Source organism: Saccopteryx bilineata, chromosome 2, assembly GCF_036850765.1.
Source record: "Saccopteryx bilineata isolate mSacBil1 chromosome 2, mSacBil1_pri_phased_curated, whole genome shotgun sequence".
Classification (NCBI taxonomy): domain Eukaryota; kingdom Metazoa; phylum Chordata; class Mammalia; order Chiroptera; family Emballonuridae; genus Saccopteryx; species Saccopteryx bilineata.
Window position 1 is genome coordinate 378,659,822 of NC_089491.1, and position 19,211 is coordinate 378,679,032.

General features: G+C 57.4%; 1 protein-coding gene across 1 annotated transcript; it reads right to left on the reverse strand.

Annotated features, from left to right (window-relative positions):
- Window positions 1-68: 68 nt before the first annotated feature.
- SAMD14 (sterile alpha motif domain containing 14) lies at window positions 69-18,399 on the reverse strand. The gene is made up of 10 exons (XM_066263927.1): window positions 17,916-18,399; window positions 13,618-13,672; window positions 6,588-6,754; window positions 5,832-6,120; window positions 5,016-5,103; window positions 4,863-4,937; window positions 4,600-4,759; window positions 2,824-2,943; window positions 2,577-2,732; window positions 69-1,759 (listed from the first exon to the last, which is right to left on the reverse strand). The coding sequence occupies exons 2-10, from the start codon at window positions 13,658-13,660 to the stop codon at window positions 1,604-1,606; spliced, it is 1,254 nt and encodes a 417-aa protein (XP_066120024.1). The 5' UTR covers window positions 13,661-13,672; window positions 17,916-18,399; the 3' UTR covers window positions 69-1,603.
- Window positions 18,400-19,211: the final 812 nt, after the last annotated feature.

Here is a 19,211-nt window from a genome sequence, read left to right on the forward strand (position 1 = left end):
ACCACACGGGGCGGGGCACGGCACAGCCCCCTGACCCGGGCCCCTGTCCCCACCAGGACAAACAAAGATCACTGGCACATCGTAAATGTTTATTGAAATAAATTGAGTACTGCCTCCCCCCTTCACATGCAGGTGGGCACCCATATAGCTCCCCAAACTTTCAAGGGCCTGGGTGCCTTCCAACCTCCCCGCCAGCCCCTCCATGGGCCCAGGTGGTGCCGGTGGCCCCATCTCAGTTTCCCTCTGAAACCCCTCTCCCAGCATAGACAGCAAAGAAGAGGAAAGGGCTGGGTCCCAGGGACAGAGGTGGCCCCTAGGCCACAGGCCCTGGCTGAAATGAGTCGGCATGCAATGCGTCCTGTCCACCGCTCGAGACAGATGGGAGGGGGGGGCCTAGTCAGAGGCCCCAGGGCCCCATTGGTACTCTGGCCAGTGCTCCAGAGCTGGGCTAGCTGCTGGCCAGCACCATACCTGATGCTCCCTCCCTGCAAGGACAGGTGCCACCCTGGGCTGCTGGGATATACTCCACCCTCCCCCCCTCCTTGTAATCAGAGCTTGCACTGTCTTCCAGTTCTGGAGCTCACTGAGGCCCCACTGGAGACCCTGGCAGATGGGAGGGCTGACCAACCCTTCCAATCCAGCAGCTTCCAGAGGACCTAGATTGCCTCTGCCTGGCTAGGGTGAGGGGTCACCAGTTCAGTCCCATGTAGACCTTGGTAGGGGGTGCCCTTTGTCTCAACCAGCTCCTAAGTTTCTTCTGTCCCCGGGGAGGGTTCAAGCGCCCTCTGAGGGCAACAGTAGGAGAAGTAGGCCTGCCTTAGAGAGCAAGCCAAAGCACACAGCTGGCTGGGCCCCGGAGGGACAGATGTACAGAGAGGTTGTCTCACCACTGGGCCCACAGGACAGGAAAGGGGAAAAGAAGTAGGGGTTCAGTCTCCCTTCTCCGGAAGTCCTGCAAAGACCGTGTGGGATAACCATGCTGCTTCCTCTGTTCTGTTGAGGCAGACTGGGAGTCTATCCTGAGTGCAGCTTGCTGCAGTGCCCACCAGCCTCCCTGGGAACAGAGCAGAGCTGTCCCCCCACACAGCCACCCTGGAGAGCTAGAGAGCAACAACTCTATTCCCCTATTCCTGCCAAGATGCTCAGCCACCCACCTGAGCCCCAGGACCCTGGCCCCATGTCAGGGCCTCTGGGATGTAGGCAGGCAGACATGCTCGCTCACTGCCAGCCCAGCACTGCTGTGGCCTGAGAACAGAGGGTCAGACTAGCCCAGGTGCCTCTGGGCTCCCAGACTAGCTTCAGCCCTGGCCTCTCTGCCCTCTTCCCATAACCTGCCACCTCCCCCAGGAACTCTGTGCCAAACGAGTCCTTGAAATCGCTTTATCACCGGGCCCTCTCCCTAGGGTCTCCCTTTCTGGGGGGTCTTGGTCCAGACAGAGTGACAAGGTGAGAGAGGGTGTGTACCCCCTGAGAGCGTGGGGCCAGGCCAGCCCAAGCTTGGCGCCCAGGCCCTGCTTCCCTGGGGAGGCCTGCGCCACGGCTGCGCTGCTGGCTGCCGTGCCGTACCCGGGTGCTGCCTGGGTGCCACGCCCGCCCGCTCTGCCTAGCTCTTCTTGGCCTCCTGCTCCCGGCGCCGGAGCTTCTCGCGCTGCCGCGCAGCCTTCTCCTGGGCCTTGCGCTCCTTCTCGGCCGCAGCCGCCAGCTCCTTCACCTTCCGCTTCACCAGCGCTCGGTCATGCGAGCTGCTGAGCCCCAGGCTCTGGGGGAGGGATGCGAGGGTGAGGGAAAGCGCCCCGGAGCCGCCCGGGTTCTTGGTACCCCAGCTGTGCCCTCTCTGGAGCCCCGCCCCATCCTCTCTGAAGTGTAGCCTCTATCTCCCAGACTCCCGCTGGAACAGAACCCTCAGGGCAAGACCAGGGAATGGGAGTAGCTGGGAAAGATGAGAGTGGAGAGCACCAGGCCCTTTGCCACCCCCACCATCCTCCCACTTCCCATGATCCTTGGCTCCCATTCCGCCACTCAGGATTTCAGCCTGGGTATGACCCTGCCCAACCCCCCACCCCCACCCCGGGGGGAAATAGGGAGCAACTTGCCCAATGTCACACAGCTGGTCAGATGGTGAGGCCCCTCCCCACCCCAGAGACATCCTGGGGGACTCTCCTCTCCACCCCTTCCCCAAGCCACTCAGCAGAGGTGGAAACAGGCCAGAAACCTCCCAGTACAGAGATCATGGGCCCCTCCCGATCTTCCCTCCCTACCACCTGTCTCCAAGACGGGGAATCAGACAAGGTGATCAGAGGTCGGGGCAGGCCTGCTTCCCACGATACCAAGAGATTCATCAGAGTTAAGAGTCAAATGATAGGAAGTCCTAGAGGTCAAGGTCTGGAGCCTGAAGTTCAAACTGAAGAATTGGGCTTGCGTTTCAAGTCAGACTAAAGACCCATGCTAGAGTACAGAGATTAGGCCAAGGAACTTGCCTAGAGGTCAGAGGTTAGGGGCGTGCCAGGATGAAGGATCCCAACCCTTGAAGGTGGCCTCAGGCCCTGGCTGGGTCTGGCCCATTTACTGGGACCCACCTTCAGTTTGCTTCCATCCAGCTGCAGCAGCTGCGGCCCGTCCACCTGCCGCGCGGCAAACTCAGCGGCATACTGCTCCAGGTTGAGGCTGTGCAGCCACTGGCCCACCTGCTGACTGGTCCAGTGGTGGATAGTGGGGAGAGGTTCGTCCAGGAACTGTGGTGGGGACCAAGGAGAGTGAGGGGGGTGGGGAGATGTGGCCTGTGGCCTGCACACCTGGCAAGGTCAGAGGCCAGGCCTTGCTCACCTCATCCGAAGACTGGGACAGCGTGTGGTAGGGGTAGGAACACTTGGCCTCCTGCCGGGGACCACTCGGGATTTTGGGGCTGCTGCTAGGGGGCGTGGAGTCATCACTCAGGGTGGATTCCTAGACAGGAACAAGTGCGTGCTGCTGAGGAGAAAGCTTGCCCCAGCCCAAGGGAGTCCTCCCCCGCCACCCCCACCTGGACAGAGGTGGAGTCCTGGATTAGTCCAGGAGTTGCTCAGTGTACCCAGTGCATGAGCCAGCCGGGTAGGCACATATGACATAGTGACTCATGTGAGACATCAGGACCTGAGGCCTTTGGGAGGACATGGGACTAGAACTGAGCCAGGCACAATAGTTAGCAGGAATGATGGTGGTCTTAGAATAAATGTTGATTCCTACAGGCAGTCAGCCAGGATTCTCCTAGGCTGCATCAATCAGGTGGTGTCTCTACTTTCTGCTTCCCCATCCTGGCCTCTGGTGCCCTAGCTGATAAGTGCTGATTAGAGGTCCTTGTCCTCACCAGACTGTGAACTCTATGAGGACCTGGGCAGTGTCTCTTCACTGTGGTACCCCCAGGGCCCAGCACAAGGGAAGGAAGAAAGGGAAGGCATGCTGGGAAGGAGGAAAGAAGGAAGTCTCAGGTGAGAAGGGACCCCTTCTTCCCTGACTTCCTAGCTTTCCAATCTTCTCCTCTGCCCCAGCCGCACATAAGAAACAGAACCACAGCCTGACCAGGCGGTGGCGCAGTGGATAGAGCATTGGGCTGGAATGCCAAGGACCCAGGCTCGAGACCCTGAGGTCACCAGCTTAAGTGCAGGCTCATCTGGTTTGAGCAAAAGCTCACCAGCTTGGACCCAAGGTCGCTGACTCGAGCAAGGGATTACTCAGTCTGCTGAAGGCCCGTAGTCAAGGCACATACGAGAAAGCAATCAATGAACAACTAAGGTGTTGTGATGCGCAACAAAAAAATAATGATTGATGCTTCTCATCTCTTCATTCCTGTCTGTCTGTCCCTGTCTATTCCTCTCTCTCTGACTCTCTCTCTCCCTGTTTCTGTAAAAAAAAAAAAAAAAAAAAAAAAAGGAAACAGAACCACAGAATAATCAATGAGCTGGGGGTCGTGGAGCCTGGCAACTCAATCCATGCATGGCTGTGGGCAAGTCCCTTCTCTCCGGGCCTTCCTTTGGTCATCTGTACAATGTGGGTGGGCATGCTCCCCTACTTAACTGAGCCTTTGTGAGTGTAAAGCACAAACATACCTTTGAAACTTTGTAAACTGTAGAGTGCTGTCTGAGCATAAGCAGATGCTCATTGTTGCTTCTGTTACTTAGACTGACTTCTCCCAAAAAGCTGCAAGCTTTGTGAGCACTAGCCAGGGTGAGGCCCTATTCACCTCTGTATCCCCCAAACCTCAACCAACCACACAAGTCACCCAGCTGCTAAGACAGGACATGGGGCTAGAAATGAACTAGGCAGAAAAGTTCATGGGAATGGAGGAGTCCTCAAGCTGGGTATACACTAAGGGAAGCACAGTGTTCAGGGATGTGTGTTGAATGGATAAAGTAATGAATGAATCAAAAGCTACTCAGAACATGAATGGATAAATGAGTAAATGCACAGAGTCAGAGATGGATGAGTGAATAAATTACTGAATGGCTCTGCGGAGGACAAATGGACTCTAGGAACACCTGGATCCCAACCCGAGCCAGGGGGGAGCGTGCCCTGTGTCGCCTGCGCTTGAGGGCCAGCACGGGGGCGAGAAGGCCACAGTCTTACCTGAGAAGCTGACTTCTTAGGGCTGAAGCTCTCGTGTTTAGGGGAGCAAGCAGGAGAGGTGGTGCTGCCGGAGGACGCCGAGCCCTTGCCACTGTCTGTGAACCAGGAGAAGGGCAGGAACGGGGATGCTCCTGACCTGCCGGACCCCTCCACCGACTCCCTGTGGAGAGAACACCCTGCATAGGTGCGCGCACCAAGGGGGGGCCGGGCCCACGGGGAACTGTGGGTGGCAGCTGTGGCTGAGGCTCCGTGGGTACCCGTACCTGCTGCCCATGGACAGGCGGTTGCTGCCCTTGTCCTTCCGGCTCTTGCTAGTAGATGCCCGGCGTAAGGTGACCCTGGGGAGAGGGAAGCGGAGTGGGCACTGATGTACCCCAACTCCCCCAAGGTTTTGGTCTGGCCCCTCCCCCACTCACCCCAGGTCCAGGAACTTCCTCCGAGTCTTCTTATCCAGGCCGATGGTGGGGCTGGCAGGCTCGGGTGGGCTGGCATCCCGACTGTCATCTTTTGGGGAAGAGGGGAGGAAACAGCCAGTGTGGCAGCCGGCCTGCCTCCGTCAGCCGCCAGTGTGAGATGGTAGACATTCTCTTGACTTGGAATCATGCAAGCTGGCTGTGTGACCCTGGGACAAGTTCTTTTCACTCTCTGAGCTTCCTTCATTTCAAATATGAGGATAATAACACCTGCCTATTTCATGGGACCTAATGGGATGTTTACAAAAAGCCTTATACAAACTGTAAACAACTCCAAAAGGTAGGAGTTGCTACATATTTGGTGTTAGTTGTACCTGGCCAACTTCTAATCAGCCTTCCTATCTTGCATTCACGTGTCACTTCCTCAGAGAAGCCTTCCAGGATGCTTCCAACTAGGTCCTTTCACCCTTATGTGTCTCCCACCACCGTGCATGTTTCACACATAGCACATGGCTTGTGAGAAACATACATTTAGTTAAAGGATGAATTGACTGCTTCCCCCCTAGACTATAAGGACTTGTTTCATTGTTTCTCCCCTAAATTACAAGCCCCAGGAGAATAAGAACTGCTCGCTTGCGTGCCAAATGCCCAGTAGTTTGTAGCACGTCCTAGGTGGTCAGTAGATGAATGAATGAATGAATGAATGAATGAATGAATGAATGAAGCATGACATCCTGTCCCGCTTGTCGCAGCCCTGCGTTTCCGCGCCGCTGCGCTCCCCGGGCGCTCCGGTAGGGGCGCTGCGTCCGCAGCGCTCACCTTCGCTGTGCGGCTCCGCGCGCAGGTGGCGGCGGACAAAGCTGGGCGAGCTGTCCGAGGACGGCGCGGAGCGCGGCGGCGAGCAGGAGGCGGCGGCCAGGCCCTCGTGCGAAGCGGCGTTGTGCAGGGGCCGGTAGCGAGTGAGCGGCGATGGTGGCGGCTCGTCCTCGTCCAGGCTGCGCCGCAACCCCGGAGGCTCCAGGCAGAACGAGCCCACGGCCGGAGATCCCGGGCCCGAGTGCAAAGGCGAGCGCAGCCGGTGCAGGGGGCTCCCGCAGCCGTCGGTCACCTGCGGGGAGGAGGCAGCCGCTCATGCCATCCCTCCTCCCCGCTTCCCGGAGGCGCTGGGAGCCGGGCACCCTCTACATTGCACACAAGCCTCCGAGGTCTGGAGTCTGGACTCCAGTGTCTTCCGGGGGGCCTGGAGGGAGGGTTTCCCCATGCGGGGCGGGGGGTGGGGTGGTGGTGGCTGGGCAACAGGGTGGGCGGTGCTTCCAGTAACATAGTTGAATCCCACCTCCTTCCATTACTCTGACTTTGTCACTGGAACCTCTGGGCCTCAGTTTTCTCATCTCTAAAATGGGGCTGAAAATCCCTTCCTTGAAAGGTTGAAAGGAGCCAAAAGTGAATGCAGCTCAAGGTTATGAGCATTATGTCAGAAGTCAGGTGTGGTTTCCCTGGAGGAGCAGTTTGGAGGAACTATCCAGGGGCAAGAAGGGCGGGTGGGGTATGTGTGATTGCGTGGGTTGCCCCAACCTTGCCTCCGGGCCCGTCGGAGCCTTCACCGTCCTCTGCAGAGCTGGCACTGTCCCGAAGCCTGGAGCGGGAGGGCCGATGTCTACGGCCCTTGGCCAGCAGCTGGGCGCGGGCTTTGTGTAAACTGCTGTCCAGTCTGACAGTCTCTGGCACAGCCAAGTCCAGGTCTGCGAACCAGGCGAAGGGGGCAGAGACCAGACACATGAGGACAGCCAGCCCAGAGGCTCACCTCCAGTGGCCACCTGCAGTCACACCCCAGTCAATGAACATTCTGAGTGCAGAGGAGATGGGAACAGGGTCTCACAGTCACTGGGGGAGCCAGACATGCCAGCACATAGATACAGCAACATGATGGAAAACCTCACAGGCAGAGAAGGGGACAGGACCGCCCTGTTTGGATGGGTCGGAGGAGAACACGGCAAAGCTGGGTTTTAAGGTCTGGGTGGGAGTTTATGAGAGAGGAGGTTGGCAGGACTAGTATATGCAATGCTGGGAAGTAGGAAAGCAGGGCAAAGGGGGCACCTCCAGGGCAATGGGAGGGTATAGGTTTGTGGAGGGAAGGGCTGGGGGTGAGGCTGGAGAGGTCACAGCAACCATGGCTATCAATGGAGAAGTGCCTACCGTGTGCCAGGCTAGGGACAGTTATTATGCACATTTTAGAGCTGAGCAAACTGAGGTTCAGAGATGTTAAATCTCTTGACTGAAGCCACCAGCTAGCAGTGGTCTGGGATTTGAGCATGGCTAGTCTAGCTCCAGAGACTGGCCCTGCTGGGGACACAGGTCTGCTCTGCCATGCTCAGGGTCGCACTCAGAGACAGCACTATTGAGCACCTAGACTGCTCTCAGTTGAACTGGAGCAAAAGGATTACTCTCCCCCCACATACACACACACAAGCCAGTGGCGGGAGCAGGGAGGAAAACCCACAGTCCTCTGAAGCCTGTGTCTCCTATGCTGGGGGCTGTGGTCCAGGGCTAGGTCTTGGATGAGGATATGGAGGAGGAGTTGGCAAACCCCTCACATAAACCTATTGCGCCGAGTTTCATTTCTCATTTGCTCCACCCGAATGAAGCCCTCACCCTACAGTGTCTCTCAGCCCCCGACCTTGGTTGGCACCGGAGTCTCCAGTCAGAAAATGTTCTTCCCAGACTTGGGGGTGGATTAAGACCTTCCTTCCCCACTCCACCCCCAGTGATCTCAGGGAACCCATCCCACCACCCATGCACATTCTGTGTTGCTCCTCTTTCTCATGTCTACAGGCAGCCCAGTGGCTCTCCTGACTTAACTCCCACCAAGGTCTCCTTCCAACGCTGACCCTCCCCCGAATTCCAAGCCTGGGCCCCTCAGCACCTGCCAGGAAACTTGTCCTGTCCAGGCACCGGCACCTCAAACTCAACCCATCAAAACAAAACCACCTCCTTGCCTCAAACTGGCTTTCCCTCTGTTCCCTGGCTCAGTGAAAGGCCCATCTTCCACCCAGTCACCCCGTTCAGACAGCTCCGAGCTGTCCTGCCCGCTCAGCCCCAGACGCAGTTGGTCACTCATGTGTCTAGCTGCCTAGTTGACATTTCCACTTGGACATCCAATGGACAGCTTCAATGCGCATGTCCAAACTGGACTCCCCACCCCCATGCTGCTCCTTCCAGTCTGCCCAGGTCAGCAAATGGCAGTGCCGTCTTTCCAGTGGCTCCGACCAAACCCCTGGAGTCATCCCTAACTCCTCTTTCTGCCTCCCACCCTACAAAACGACCCAACCACAGTTCCTCTTAGCTCGACTTCTGAAATATATCTAGACGTACTGAAATATTTATGGTGGAATGACAAGGTGTTTTGAATTAGGTTCAAAATAAACCAGGGGAAGAGTGGAGTATGCAAAGGGCCGTAGACAGGACAAGAACACCCATGAGCTGGCAATGGTGACGTTGAGTGATGAGTACATGCGTACGACGGAGTGCAGAGAGCTATTCTGTCCACTTTTGATTTCCCGCAGTAAATTATTGTTTGTATGTGATACACACTCACATACATGTATATATATGCGGAGAAAGAGAGCATGGGAGAGTAGGGAAAAGACGGGAAGGGAAAGGAAGGGGAGGGCAGGGGAGATGAGTGAGAACGTCTCACATCCTGTCTAGGTCACCATTGTCTCTTGCCTCCCAGCTGGTCTTCCCTCCTCCTCCTCCTTTTACAGTCTATTTTCAACACGGCTACAGAGTGATCCTGATAAAACATGTCAGCCATGTCACTGCTCAGAACCCTTCAGTGACTTCCATCTCATACAGAGTAGGAAAGACTCCCAGTGGCCTTCCAGACTGAGTATGGGCTACCTCTCTAAGCTTCTGCTTCTCTCCCTCTCCCTCCCTCCACTCCAGCCATGCTAGCCTCCTGGCTCTTCCTTATGCAAGCTTAACCTGTACCTCAGGGCCTTTGTACTTCCTCTTCCTGTCCTGCAAAGCTCTGGCCAAAGATTTCTGCATGGTTCTTCCCTCAGTTCCTTCAGGTTTTGCTTGGCTTAAATACTTTCATTGAGGACTCCCCTGACCACCCAGTTTATGCCCCCCAGCACCCCACACCCATTTTTTCCTACATCATTTATCATTCCCTAGCATACTATATACTTATGTAGTTTATTGTCTCTCACCACCCTTTAGAATGTTAGCTCCATGGGGGCAGATGTTGGTATTTTGTTCACTGCTCTAACATAAGTGTAGAATGGTGCCTGGTACATAGTGGTTAGTAAATATTATTTTACTGAAAGAACAGATTTGCCTCCTCACAGCTCTGGAGCCTGGCCTCTTCTCTCCAACAGGACTAAGTGCCTTAGCTCAGACCTCGGCCAGCTGTCCTCCCCCCACATGCCCCTCCACCACCCCACCCCACCCCACCCCACTGTCCCAGAGCATGGCCTCAGCACCTGGCCACTTTGTTCCCTGCCCTAACGTGTGCCAGGTTCTGTTCCACCTCCCCACCCACTTGCTACAAGCTGAAAGAAACTTCCTGAAGGACATTTCTGACTGTCCCGTACTCTCCTGCTTTTGAACCTCCCAACATAAAGCCCATGGCCTTCAGCCCTCCATTCAGGTCCGGGGAGGGGCCAGCCCACACTCTCCTGTGCTGCCCACACCCCTCCTCTGCATAGCACGCCCTTATATGCACCTCGGTTAGGAGGTTAGGAGCAGATGCCCTGGAGCCAGATGGCCTGGCTAGGGCTGCCACTTGCTGGCTGGGTGGCCCTGAACAAGTTACTTACGTTAAGCTCACAGTTCTTCATCTGAAAAACGGGGTCATAATAGTATTTTCCTTATAGGGTTGTTATGAGCATTAAGTAATGCTTGTGACTTGGGAAGTGCTCGTAGGCAGAGCAGGTGGCGATGGTGGTGGGAACAGCATGGAACCGCCTACACTGACTGCCAGGTACCCAGCTCTGCCTCCCTGTCCGCCTCATCCCTGTGCTCCGGCTGCTCTCTGCTTCATCACTCTCCACCCGGTCTGGCCCTCACCTCCACCATGTCACCCCAGCGCCTCCCCCTATTCTAGACAGCCACACCTCTTCAGGCTTGCCACTGGGATGTGGTTGGGAATGAATGTCCCATGCCAGTCTACCCAGCAGAGGGTGGCACACTTGGCCCTCTGCCGTGTATCCTGAGAGCCTGGTGCAGGGACTGGCAGAGGGTAGGTGTTCAGCAGGTGTTTGACAGATGGAAGCAAAGTCACACTGCCATGGACCAGTGGTGCAGGGCTGGGCCGAGATGACTCCAGATACACACAGGTGCTGATGAGGGTCACCGGCAAGCACATGCCCACATTTCATCCCAGCCCACGTGTTATCCTCTGCACAGCACTCCTCACCATCTAGTATTTTCCTGGCTTAGTCACATGTTCTTCAACATCGGGCCCCCTGCTTGCCCCTGTGCCAGAAGTCAAGCCCCATGAGGGCAATGACTTTGTCTGGCTTGTTCGGTGCTGTCTCTCTAGGTCCTAGAACAGAGCCGGGCACACATCGGGAGCTTTCATATTTTTCGAATGAAGAAGACACAGGGTGACTGGAAGGCTACTATTTCAGCTGAGGGAGCCAGGCGAAGGTCTGAGCGAGAACCAAGAGCCGAGGTTGTAGAAGGAACAAGAGGGGATGGTGTCATGGGCCTGGAGTGTCCGAGGATCAGTGGTGGCTGGTGGCTGAGGGTCAGTGGTGGCTGGTGTCTGAGGATCAGTGGTGGCTGGTGTCTGAGGATCAGTGGTGGCTGGCGGCTGAGGGTCAGTGGTGGCTGGTGGCTGAGGGTCAGTGGTGGCTGGTGACTGAGGGTCAGTGGTGGCTGGCGACTGAGGGTCAGTGGTGGCTGGTGTCTGAGGATCAGTGGTGGCTGGTGTCTGAGGATCAGTGGTGGCTGGCGGCTGAGGGTCAGTGGTGGCTGGTGGCTGAGGGTCAGTGGTGGCTGGTGACTGAGGGTCAGTGGTGGCTGGCGGCTGGAGCAGCCTGTGAGGGGAGAGGCTGCCCAGCTGAGTGGGAAGGGGGAGCAGAGAGGGAACTGTCGGGGGGCAGCTGGCAGGAACTGGGAGAGGGGAGAGGTTCTGTCAAAGGACTCTATTTTGGACTCCAGATTTGACACCACTGCTCTAGTCCCTTAGCTGTCCCTGCTTCAGTTCTGGTGTTTCCAGACCCTGGGCTTGAGCGTGGGGGGAGCCTTCTGTCCCCTGTCCTCTGACGCAGGATCTCCAGGCATTGCCTGGGAGCAGGGAAGACTGAGGACCGATGAAACGGTACTAGTAGCTAATACTGAGTCCTCACGGTGCCAGGCACCAGTCTAAGTGCTTCGCAATTACTAGCTCGTTTAAACCTGCCCACAACCCTACAAGGAGGAGACTGCGGGAACCCCCAGGCAGCCTTGGTATGGCCGATGGAGAGCTGGTGGGGGTTCAGGCAGCCTGACTCCAGTGGCTCAGATGGGAGTGACCTCTGAGTCCAAACCCTCCTGTTACAGGTGGGGGAGCCGAGTCTGGGAGAGGCCAGGTTTGATCCGGGTGCAGAGACCACAGCACCCAGGTCTCCTGGCTCCCAGGCCAGCACTCCTGCGCTTTGGCAGTGCTAGGACTCAGTGAGCGAAGCGCATGAAGTGCATATTCTCTCTACCTGTGATTTCTCCCAATAAAATATTGTTTGCCTTTGCCTGCGTCACACACACTCACAACATGCCCGTGGATGGGGAGAAGGAGGATGGCCGGGGAGAAGGGCCCTTGGCTCTGACGCGGCCACATCAGGGCCATGGTCATCTCACCTGCGAGGACCTAGGGAGCAAGGTGGGGCCAGTCTCTCCTCTAGTCCGCTGCTCAACCAGGCCCCCTCACCTACCACCTTCCCTCTAGGCCCCCCACACTCATCCCACAGGGAGTGACTCTGCATGGGGCAGTGGGAAGTCTTGAATATTTAATTGCAGTCCATATCAGGAAGCAGGCTGGGCTGGGGCTACCTCAGCAGGTCAGGGAGAAGGAAAACAGGAAGGGTTGAGGTGGGAGGGGCAGTGGAGACCAAAACGCCCCAGAAAGGGGTGCTCATCGATGTCAGGCCAGAGGTCAGGCCAGGCCTGGGTGGAGATGAAGCCGCTCAGAGTCTGAGGCCCAGCAGCAGTTCAAGCACAGAGGAGTCCCAGAGGCACACCCTCCGTGCCACAGGCCCCAGGGAGGGCGAATGGAAAACAGCACGCCCCAGGAGTCCAAAGACAGCAGCTCCTGGCACTGCCGGGGCACGTGGCAGCGGCAGGGGAGAATGAGCTGAGCAGGGGACAGGGAGGAGGAGAGGGGAGGAAAGGTAGGGATGAAGAGAAGGCAAGGGGCCCTGGCCGGTTGGCTCAGCGGTAGAGCGTCGGCCTGGCGTGCAGGCGTCCTGGGTTCGATTCCCGGCCAGGGTACACAGGAGAAGCGCCTATCTGCTTCTCCACCCCTCCCCCTCTCCTTCCTCTCTGTCTCTCTCTTCCCCTCCCGCAGCCCAGGCTCCATTGGAGCAAAGATGGCCTGGGTGCTGAGGATGGCTCTGTGGCCTCTGCCTCAGGCACTAGAGTGGCTCTGGTCGCAACAGAGCAACGTCCCAGATGGGCAGAGCATCGCCCCCTGGTGAGCGTGCCAGGTGGATCCCGGTCGGGCGCATGCGGGAGTCTGTCTGACTGCCTCCCCGTTTCCAACTTCAGAAAAATACGAAAAAAAAAAAAAAAGAAAGAAAGAAAGAGAGAAGGCAAGGGAGGGGAATCCAGGAGCCCCTCAAGGTCATGCACACAAATACAAGTTCTGAAAGCTGCACACATGTAACAGGCTTCAGGTGCCTCTTTCTGTCTCCATCTCTCCTCCACGTTCCTCCATGTTCCTTTGCTCACTGACTCCTCCAACGAATCCAGCTGAGAGACAGCCTTTCCACCCCATTGCATGCCGGGAACTCTGCCCTGCCTGGTGGTCTTTCTCCAATCCACACAATGAAAGATCGCAGGGGATAAACGATGGTGCAGGCAGGTGTGCGCATGCACCCCAGTGTGTACTGTGGCTGAGCGTGTGTTATGCATTTGATTTCTGCGCACATCCATGCCGAGTGAGGTCCCTTATGTATGCAATATAAAAGTAACATGTGTCACCTGCTCTGGGGAATGCAGGTGCCCAGCATAGTGACTGAGAGCAGAGAGCTGTCTGCAGTCCCAGCTGGGCAACTAACCTGCTTCATGATCTTTGAAGCAAGTCGCTTCAGCCCTCTGTGGCCTAGGTTCCTTGTCTGTGAAATGGGCACACTCCATAGCACTGGTGTGAGGTTTCATGTGCATGCGAGACGGAGGTACTAGTCTAGTCCCTGGCATGAGACTAGCACTTAATAAATGGGGGTCCTTATTAATATCGCTCTTTCTGTAATTGTCATGTCCTCTCAGATAGCAGTGAATACGAATCAGGCTGAAAGGCCACAACACACACACACTAAAGTCCCCAAGGGACTCCCTCTCCACGCCCCCATCCCCAAGTGCCAAGTGGCCTTGGCCAGAGATAGAGTCAGACAGAACTTACCAAAAACCTCATCAGCAGGTTCTCGGAGCTTTGAAGAAGCCATGACTCAAGAGGGCTGGGAGGACAAAGGGAGAGAGAGAGAGAAAAGGACTGTGGGTAAGAGGTTCAGGTTGGTGGGGGCCAGGCAGCTGCCAACGGCTACTGCTCTTGGCCTCTGGCCTGTTACCTTCCCTCAGAACTCTCGCTCCAGCTCCTGGAAGAGAACATATCTGAACTATAGCTCAGATTGTGGTGGTTGGAGGGGCGGGGGGTGCAGAGACAGAAGGCAGGGGCAGAAGCAGGTCCAGGATGCAGACCCAGGCTGAGTCCTGCGGTCACGGTCCCAGCTGATTTGCTGCGTGCCTTCACCCAGGTCACTGAACTTTTCACCTTCACTCTCTTATGCCTTTTATCATTAGCCTTCCCCCCAAAAACTTTTAATCATCATAAATTGTCCAACAGAAAGTTTGGGAGAAATCTTAGAGGTTATTGAATCCAATCCCCTTATTTTACAAATAAAGAAACGGGAGAACGACTGGCCTAAGATCACATAACAAGTTAAAGGAAATATCAGGACCAGAACTCGGGTTCTTTCATCCATCCATCTACCCACTTTTACCCATCCATGTACATACTTGCCCATTCACCCATCCATCATCCATCCATCCATCGGGTCATACCATCCATCCATCCATCTTCCCACACACCCCAGTCATGCCCCCCTTCCACCCTCACTGGTGCACTTACCACCTGCCTTCCTGAACATGGGCTGTTCAGGAAGCTGGCGCCATCGGCAGTGGAGCCACTGTTCTTGACAAACTCACAGTTCTAGACAGATTCACAGATGCCGTAGGGTATGAGGAGTACTCACAGCACAACAGGGACAGCCAAATCTCTATCTCTATGATGCATCAAGTATGTTTTGGGAAGAAGTGTGGATGGGTGAGGGGTTGGTTTTGTGGTTTTGGTGGGGAAGCAGGAAGGAGGGCAGGTGGGGAAGCGGGAAGGAGGGCAGGTGGGGAAGCGGGAAGGAGGGCAGGTGGGAAGCGGGAAGGAGGGCTGGTGGGGAAGCGGGAAGGAGGGCAGGTGGGGAAGCGGGAAGGAGGGCTGGTGGGGAAGCAGGAAGGAGGGTAGGTGGGAAGTGGGAAGGAGGGCTGGTGGGAAGCGGGAAGGAGGGCTGGTGTGGTGGGAAGCGGGAAGGAGGGCTGGTGGGAAGCGGGATATATGCAGCTGAAACAGCTGGGGCAGGCTTCCTAGCAGATATAGGATTGCAGGAGCCAAAACCAAGGCCTGGGGGTCAGGGCCAGGGGAATACCAGATGAAGGGACAGCAAGAAAGCTCAGGAACACGGGCACACTGCATCGCTTGGACATGATCTTCTGTTACTTCTAACACTCAGGCCAGCATGAGAAAGGCGGGCCCCAGACTAGACCATACATTTGGCTGCCAGGTGTAGGAAAGCTAGGCCACATGCCTGCTGGGGCCCTTTCCCACTGTCCTGTTATTTCATAGACATCATCTCGCCGAGAGCCAGCCAGTCTTGGGATGCTTAGTGTCCCCACTTTGCAGATGGGAAAACCGAGATGCAGGGGATAACTGGCAGAACTCAGACCTGACCCTGGTCTCTTGCCCTCAGCCCCACCCTGGGTGAGGATAGGCAGTTTTGGGGGTGGCTCATGAGGAAAGGACACCGAGGGGAGAAAGACGGGGGGGGGGTGGAAGCTGCTCCGCACTGGCCAGAGCCGAGAGAAGCAGATTCCATGGCTGCCTGGGGCTGACAATAGGGGATGAGAGATCAGAGGGAGCCAGGGACATGGGCCTTCCAAGAACCCCCTGCCATTCTTGAACTTGGGTGCTATTAGCAATGAAGTTTTAGGACCACTCTTCCTGTCCTGAGGGGCCAGATGGGAAGGAAGGCTACCCCTAAGAATAGACCAGATAGCCTCACTCAATCACAAAGCTTCATCTGACCAGGACACAGCTGCCACCTCCTCCAGAAAGCTGTCCTAGCTGGCCCTCCCTCCTCCCGTTTGTCTGCATAATTTCTAAGTTCCCCCTTTCCCAAACACTGGGAAATGAGGAATTTTTCATACGGCATCGATTTCCTAACTGGGTTGTATCTCCCCCATACCAGATGGAAGCTCCCTGAGGAGGGGGCAGTGTTCTCCACTAGACAAGGTGAAGGTAAGAATGGAGGTTCCCTGAGGAGGGGGCAGTGTTCTCCACTAGAGAGGGTGAAGGTAAGAATGGAGGCTCCCTGAGGGGGGGGCAGTGTTCTCCACTAGACAGGGTGAAGGTAAGAATGGAGGCTCCCTGAGGAGGGGGCAGTGTTCTCCACTAGACAGGGTGAAGGTAAGAATGGAGGCTCCCTGAGGAGGGGGCAGTGTTCTCCACTAGACAGGGTGAAGGTAAGAATGGAGGCTCCCTGAGGAGGGGGCAGTGTTCTCCACTAGACAAGGTGAAGGTAAGAATGGAGGCTCCCTGAAGTGGGGGGCAGTGTTCTCCACTAGACAGGGTGAAGGTAAGAATGGAGGCTCCCTGAGGAGGGGGCAGTGTTCTCCACTAGAGAAGGTGAAGGTAAGAATGGAGGCTCCCTGAGGTGGGGGGCAGTGTTCTCCACTAGAGAAGGTGAAGGTAAGAATGGAGGCTCCCTGAGGTGGGGGGCAGTGTTCTCCACTAGACAGGGTGAAGGTAAGAATGGAGGCTCCCTGAGGAGGGGGCAGTGTTCTCCACTAGACAAGGTGAAGGTAAGAATGGAGGCTCCCTGAGGACCGCTGCGGTACCTCCTCTCTCAGTCCACCCAACACAGGGATCCCATGTGTGTTTTCTTTTAATGATTTGAGAGAGAGAGAGGGAAACATCAACCCATTGTTCCACTTACTCACGCACTCAGTGCGAGACTCTGTGTGTGCCTGACCAGGGATGGAATCGCCATGAGTCAGGACGATGCTCCAACCAACTGACCGAACTCATGTGTTCTTTATTCAAGGTCCCAGTCCAGGGTAGAGACCCTCTGGGAAAGCCATCCTCTCTCACCCCTGCCCCCAATCCATCCTGATTCAGCACAAGTTGCTTTCTTTCCTCCCTTCCACATATAACTTCCTGAGTGTGATAGGGGACCCTCCTCACTCTGGGAAGCAGGACCTCCAGGAGGTCACTAGGCCCCTGCTACCCAAACCCCTCATTCCAAAACTGAGCTATCACATTTCTACACTCTCTCTCTCTCTCTCTCTCTCTCTCTCTCTCTGACCTACACAGTCAACCAGGTAACTGCCATGGAGGGGAAATGAACCTGTCCCTCTGCACAGAGTCTGAGCTCCAACTCTACTGGGCCACTTCTTCCAGTTCCTGCAGGAGCACCAATGACCTTTGCCCTTTCTCTGGGAGAAAAGGGGACAGGTGAGCTCAAAGCTTTCTGGGACCCAAAGGAAGGAGAAAGAGAAAGAAAGGGGCACAGCCAGAGAGAGAATGGGTATTAGAAACATAGACAGGCTGACGATGGGGCGCGGGTGTAGGGGGAGGGTGTCAATCCACAAAGCACGGAGAGAAGGAAGAAAGAGCAGGAGAGAGAGGAGAAAGAGAGTGGGCCCAGGGAAAGCAGGAGAGGAGAGGCCCCCAGCAGCCCCGAGTGAGGCCCAGGGCGGGGTGCGGAGGTAGAAGGAGGGTCTGCTGCGGGGCGGGGGGCAGCCCCGGCGGGGCAGACTAGGTAGAGGAAAGGAGCTCTGGAACAGCAAAAAGGGACCCGGAGAAAAGTGCAACTGGGAAAGTCTGGGGAGCCGGAGCGGAGGCTGGGGACCGGGGGAGGCAGTTGTGCAGCTAGAGAAAGCCAAGCCCCTCTCCCATAGGCCCAGGCTGGGAGCGTCCGGCGAGCGTCGCCCCTACCACCACCAGCGCCGCTGGAGACGGGGTAAGGGTGGAGACCTGGCCCCCAACTGCGCTCCAGAGCTCCTAGCCCGCCTACCCCGTGCCCCCATCAGAGCCTCGCGGCTAGTTTCTTTCCAATCCATCAGCCCAACTCCGCGCCGGGCAAGAAAGAGTTAAGCCCTCTCCCCCTCCTCCCACACCAGTTTTTTAAATTAATTTATCTGGGCGGCGGGCGGGAGGGAGAGGATTAGGGACACAAATCCTATCTCCGCCCCCTCCCCTGACAGCCCAGCTCCCTGGCTCCGCGCAGCCCCTTCAGGGACAGGGGAAGAAAGGCCCTTGTCGCTTTACTCCGTCCAAGCCCATCCGGGGTCCCACCGCGAGCTCCAGTGAACCCCCAGCCCCGGCTCGGCTCCCCCGTCCACCGCCGGGCCCTTGGGTTCCCGGCCCCTCACCTTCAGCATCAGTCATCTTCAGCGTCCGGCGCCTAAGGAACCCCTCGGGCCCATGGTGCTCCGGCGGAGGCCGTCACCCCGGCCGCGGGGGGCTCCGGGCGGGCTCGAGCCGCTCCATCCCGGGAGTGGAGTGGGGGTCGGCGAGGAAGGTCCTGGAGCCCGAGGGAAGGGGGGGCGTGTGGGAGAGATGGAGTAGGTTTGCAGGGAGCAGGCGGCGCGGGCGGGGCTGGACCAAGAGACCTGACGGGAGGATGCTCCGTGCGTGTGCGTGAGTGTGTGCGCGTGAGTGTGTGCGCGCGTGTGTGTGTGTGTGTGTGTGTGAGAGAGAGAGAGCGAGCGAGAGAGAGAGAGCGAGCGAGAGAGAGAGAGAGCGCGCGAGCGCCACCTCCCCGCCCCGCCCGCCGGGCCCCACCGGACGCGGGCCCCCGCCTGCAGGCCGTTGCGCGTCGCGTCGCGTCGGCGGGGGTACTCGGGGGTCCCCTGGAAGGGGCGACGCGGGGGGTGCGTGGCGGGGAGGCCAGGCGCCCGGGAGACAAAGAGAGGGAGGAGGGGTGGGGAGGGAGGGGCGGAGGCAGCGCGCGGAGGGGCGGAGGCGGCCCGCGGCGCGGCCCGGCGAGGGGTTTCGAGGGGTTTCGGACTTGTAGCTACTTCTCAGCTCGCGGGAGTCGGGGCCGGGGGGGGGGGGGCGGGGAGCAGCCGGGGAGCGGCCCCGCCTTAGGACCCACGGGGCTTCTGCCTGCTCTGCGAGATCCGTGAGGGCTCCTGATTCATCCACTCAGCAGATGTTCACCGAGTGGTCGTTTGCGCTGAGGCCCGAGGGGACCGCGGGGAGCAGAACCTACCCGGTCCCAGCCATCGGGGCTCCCGGCGTAGTCAGGAGGAAAGACGGGTGGTGAGGTCCCCACAAGCTCGGTGCTGTGAGGCCTGGTTCAAGGAGGAGACCGCAGCGCTGGGCGAGCACACGGGGTAGGGGTGTGGAGGGGTCACTGGTCCTCGCCAGGAGGCGGGGTGAGGACGCGGGTGGAGGGAATCCAGAAGGATTCCTCCATAGAAGTGCTAGTGGGGCTTGGGTGGGAGGGGGGAGAAGAGGAGTGAGACAGCATTGGTGGGGGTGAGGGCTAGACAGAAGGCTTGCACTTGATCCCCAGCGGTAGGGAAAAAAGTAACAGGAGGGAGGGGCTCAGACTTGCATTTTAGGAAGAACCATTGGCTCCTCAGTGGAGACTGGCCGGGAGAGGGCAGCCTGAGGCTGGGACACCCCTCCTGAGGCTGCTGAGAAATGATGGCATGGACATG

Coding starts and splice junctions, on each gene's coding strand:
- SAMD14 (XM_066263927.1), bottom strand. CDS start 13,660: ATGGCTTCTTCAAAGCTCCGAGAACCTGCTGATGAGGTTTTTG. Junction 6,755..13,617: donor ACCTGCTGATGAGGTTTTTG/GTAAGTTCTGTC, acceptor CCTGGTTCGCAG/ACCTGGACTTGGCTGTGCCA. Junction 1,760..2,576: donor TGGATGGAAGCAAACTGAAG/GTGGGTCCCAGT, acceptor TCCCTCCCCCAG/AGCCTGGGGCTCAGCAGCTC.